This window comes from Ovis aries, chromosome 15, assembly GCF_016772045.2.
Source record: "Ovis aries strain OAR_USU_Benz2616 breed Rambouillet chromosome 15, ARS-UI_Ramb_v3.0, whole genome shotgun sequence".
Lineage (NCBI taxonomy): Eukaryota > Metazoa > Chordata > Mammalia > Artiodactyla > Bovidae > Ovis > Ovis aries.
Genome location: NC_056068.1, coordinates 37,261,120 through 37,265,584, shown reverse-complemented (window position 1 = coordinate 37,265,584; position 4,465 = coordinate 37,261,120). Strand labels below are relative to the sequence as shown.

The 4,465-nt window shown below is 54.1% G+C and overlaps 1 protein-coding gene across 1 annotated transcript; it reads left to right on the top strand.

Annotated features, from left to right (window-relative positions):
• The first annotated feature begins 498 nt into the window (after positions 1-498).
• On the top strand, positions 499-3,535 carry CALCA (calcitonin-related polypeptide alpha). Its single transcript, XM_004016130.5, has 4 exons — positions 499-566; positions 1,659-1,753; positions 2,020-2,166; positions 3,048-3,535. The coding sequence occupies exons 2-4, from the start codon at positions 1,668-1,670 to the stop codon at positions 3,244-3,246; spliced, it is 432 nt and encodes a 143-aa protein (XP_004016179.1). The 5' UTR covers positions 499-566; positions 1,659-1,667; the 3' UTR covers positions 3,247-3,535.
• Positions 3,536-4,465: the final 930 nt, after the last annotated feature.

The window sequence follows — 4,465 nt, the reverse complement described above, 5'->3', positions numbered from 1 at the left end:
AGTAGGGAGGAATATACAGGATCACCCCATATGGTCCAAAGAGGTTAATTTTTCAAAGATCCTTTCCTCTCACCATCCCCTTCCTCCAACGTGGTCTATTACATCTGAGATCCCTTCAGAATCTGAGTGACCCTGCCGGGGTCCCTACTGGAGTGGATGGAGGGGGTGCGAGGTCGGAGTTCAGGCGCAGAGAAAGTGAGAGGCACTCTGACCCTTCACCGTCAGTTACACCAGTCTCTCCCCAAGTTTGCTCCCACTTTCTGGATGTCGGACTCCCTCCACTCCCTCCCAGCCCTCCGGTTCCCCAAACAATGACCTCATTGCGAATGAGAGCCAGAGCGGACGGTTCCCCTCCCTAGTGGACCGGTGTGGGAGAGCGGGCAATGACGCAATCGGAGCTGGGTCGCTCCTGGCCACTTTGGATTGGCCATGCGGACTCCTGGGGCCCTCCCCGCCCCCTATCACCAGCATAAGAGCCGAGAGCTCCGCAGAGAAGACGCCCACAGCAGGCGTTGTGTCTGTCCCCGGACCCGCCGCTCGACCTCTCCTGAAACTCGAGTTGCCAGGTGAGAACTTCCTATGATGCTCACTCTGATTACCAGCCTCTGGATAGTTCATCTAATTTGCTCCATCCGCTTGCCTGCTTGCTTCTCCTTTACTCCTGAAGGCCATCCTGGCCCACCTATAACCAGGTGCTCCTAGCTGCCTGTCCCGCTGGGAAGAAGGCAGAAGGTTGTGGCTGAGAGCTCATTTTCTTCTAACTAGCGCCAGTGAAACCGCAAGCATCCCCAGGGCTTCGCCTGGACGCTGGAAGCGCCGTGCGCCCAGCCCTAGCTTCCTAGCCTAACCTAGTCCTCGACCCCTGCTTTGGTGCCCATCCTTTGCATGCAGGATCCTGTTGGAGTTTGTTCTGGGAGTGGCCTGAGCAGTCTAGGTCCCAAGGAGAGATCGTGTTTGGTTCTCCGGCCGGTTAAGCCCTGAAGCTTCCTCTGAGGCGTCTGCAGCTCGCTTGCGTGCCTGGGGCATTGGCATGGACTTGGGGCAGTGCAGTCAGCCGGCCAGAACGTGGAGCTCATCTCGGGGAGCTGGCGCCCAGCACCTGCTGCTAAACCGCATTTTAGCAGAGAAGGGCTGCGCTGGCAGAGTCCAGGCATGATCCTGCACGTTAAATTACTCCCAAACCCAGACCCACAGACTGAGAGGTTAACGCTCCTTTCCAATTTACCCCTCCTGCCTTCTTCTCCCACCCGTTGGCAGCGTAGTCCAGCGGAGGTGAAGTGGTCCTAGATTTCTCAGTCCCTAAGAAGATAGGCACAGACTACAAGCAAGGGTGGGTCCTCGCTTGGTTTCTGCCTGGGGCAAAAGGTGTGGCTTTCTGTGCGTGTGTATAGCTTCTTCCTGGCTTTTCACGGAACAAAACCAGAACCCTCCCCCAGCCCTCCCCAGCACACCTATTTCTACTTACCAAACTATTCAGAGTAACGTTTATTTTGAGATTCAAAGCAGCCTATCTGGCAAATGAACTGAAAAGAGGCGTGGGGAGGTGAAGTAACCTGCCTGAATTCTCAAGGCAGCTGTGGCCGGACTGGAACCTGGGTCTGTGGGCTCCAGACGGTGCGTGGTCTTGGTGCAGTGGTAACGTCATTCTCCCTTTACAGAGAGGCATCATGGGCTTCGGGAAATCCTCCCCCTTCCTGGCTTTCAGCATCTTGGTCCTGTGCCAGGCAGGCAGTCTCCAGGCGACACCACTCAGGTGAGACAGCCTGAAGCCACGAACTTATTCCCCTTCCACTGACCCTGGGATCAGGCAGTTTTTTGCCTCTGAGGTCACAGCAGCGGGAGGCTCCCAGTGAATCAACACCCTTCGGTGGACACTGGCCTTGAGCCCTGTGGGCTGGGAGTCAGGAGAGCCATGTCCTCTGGGAAAGCCACAGGGACTGGGTAGCCTGGGTGCTTATCCTGGGAAGGAGGCAGGCAGGGGCTCAGAGCCTCTTTGCGGGGGTTGCTTCCTCTCTCCAGGTCAGCTTTGGAGACCCTCCCTGATCCTGGGGCACTCAGTGAGAAGGAAGGGCGCCTCCTGCTGGCCGCACTGGTGAAGGCCTATGTCCAGAGGAAGACCAACGAGCTGGAGCAGGAGGAGGAGCAGGAGGAGACAGAGGACTCCAGGTAAGTCTCCCCTCCCAGCTCTGGCCTATTCAAGAGGGTGTAGCCCAGAGAAGCAGGAAAAACAACATCTGGCCAGAGTCCTGCAGGTTGTCCCTGATCACCAGGACGGCACCCAGTCATTCTCAGCCTCCATGGAAGACTGTGATCCGTCCAGATGCAGCTGGAGGAACTGTGGTTAGTTAGACACATTGAAAAGACCAACTCCTGAAAGCTGTTAGGAAATGAGATGGGGAGATGTGGAAGCACTTATTCTGGGAGTTGGTCTTGCCCTACTGAGGAGAACGCTCAGCACTGGATGAGATAGGACTGGTAAGTGTGGAGCCAGGGAATGGGCCTGTTGCAGCTCAGGATGTCTAAGGAATTTAACCTGTGTATGTTCTTTGGCACCTGCAAGGCACCTTCATTGCCCAGTTGCAAGGTAAACCCAAAGGCCTTGCAGAGGGTGGGGTCAGGTAGGGCAGTGTCTGAGGTAGGTCTGGGGCCTTTAGACGTGTGGAATCTGTGGACACGTGCACGTTGTCACTGGGCCAGACACCCTTCCCCATCTCCACCTCCCTGTGCACCCTGAGCTTTGAGTTCACACCAGCAGAGCCATGTATTGCACGTGCACCCACCCTGAGGACCTGTCTGCAGAGCAGGAAGAACTGAGCAGCATGTGGAATGCCAGAAAAGGTCACCCCTTTCCCACCACAGCCCTTCCCTACTCTGCCCTGGCTCAGCGAACCTCTGAGATCTCCTAGTGGAGGGTGTGTGAGCTGTGCCTCCTGCCTGCCCCTTCCACCTCTGCTCCAAGTGCCCCCTCCCTGGTCTAACCTTCTGCATGACTGCCCCCAGGAGCAGCCCTGGTGCATGGTATTGTCTGGCATGTCTTTTCCCTGCAGCCTGGACAGCTCCAGAGCTAAGCGGTGCAGTAATCTGAGTACCTGTGTGCTGAGTGCGTACTGGAAGGACTTGAACAACTATCATAGATACTCTGGCATGGGCTTCGGGCCTGAAACACCTGGCAAGAAAAGGGACATAGCCAACAGCTTGGAGAAGGACCTCTCCTCCCATTTTGGGGTGCCCCAGGATGCCAACTGAACTCCTTCCACTGCTTCCTGATTTCCTTTCTTGTTCCCATGGATGAAATTAATGCATGTGGATTTCATTCTGATTGCTCTTCAAGCTCGTATTGGTAGCTTTGCTTATGACAAAGAATGCCAGGAACCTCAGAATGGAAGGAAAGACAGCAGGACTCACAGATAAGGTTAGAGATGAGAGAGAGTGAGGGAAGTTTCTGAGATCCCAAGGGTATCATGGCAGAGCCCTCCAATTCCTGCTTCATCCCTCACGCCTCGTCATTGATGAATAAATCTATTTTCTAAAAGGATTGACACTTTGGTGGTCATTACTCTGGTCCCCGTCCAAGGCCTGAGAGTGCCCAGGGCCTATGCTTAAAAGTAGCCTTCACCTTACGGTAAGTGGGTTACAGGGTGTGGTAAGAGTCCTGTGAACCAGCTCCTGCAATGAGAACAGGTGTGCTGCGGAGCAGGTAAGCACTGCTGGGAGAGGATGCTGCAAACCCAGTGCTCTGAGCCTCTTCCAGGTAAGACTTAAGAAAATTTTCATTTTCCATAGGAAGTGGTTTTGTTGGTGTTTTGGGCTGGGGTATGTCCTCATATGCTCCTTGAGTGCTGGGGTGGGGAGAATGTAAGGGATGTAGGTGTAGGGTTTTAGTACTTGTCACATGGCCTTGAAGTGCATTTTTTGTGAAAACTTTTAGGCAGGGCTTCTGGCAAAGGCTGCTAGGTCATTTCCCCTAACAGCCTTGATAATTGCATTTAGGAGAAATACTTATATTTAAGTGATATGTCAAAGAGCTACAATTCTCTTTCTGAAGGCCTGATAGGGTAGGCTTCTGCTGCAGCCTCTCACTGACTGGCCTTCTCTCCTTTCTCCATCCTGCAAACCAGCATCACTGCCCAGAAGAGGTCCTGCAACACTGCCACCTGTGTGACCCATCGGCTGGCAGGCTTGCTCAGCAGATCTGGGGGTGTGGTAAAGAGCAACTTTGTGCCCACCAACGTGGGCTCTGAAGCCTTTGGCCGGCGCCGCAGGGAACTTCAGGACTGAGCAGAGAAATGACTCTGGGAAGAAGGTGATTGCCTTGTACTGTCAGAAGGGAGGAAAAGGGATTTGGAGGTTAGGACTCGCATTTTGAAACCCACTGGACATGGGTTCAGATCTCTTCTCTCCAATTACATTTTTCCTCTTGAGTTAGTGAGTTCCTACAACTTAGCTCAAAATCCGAGCACTAGGA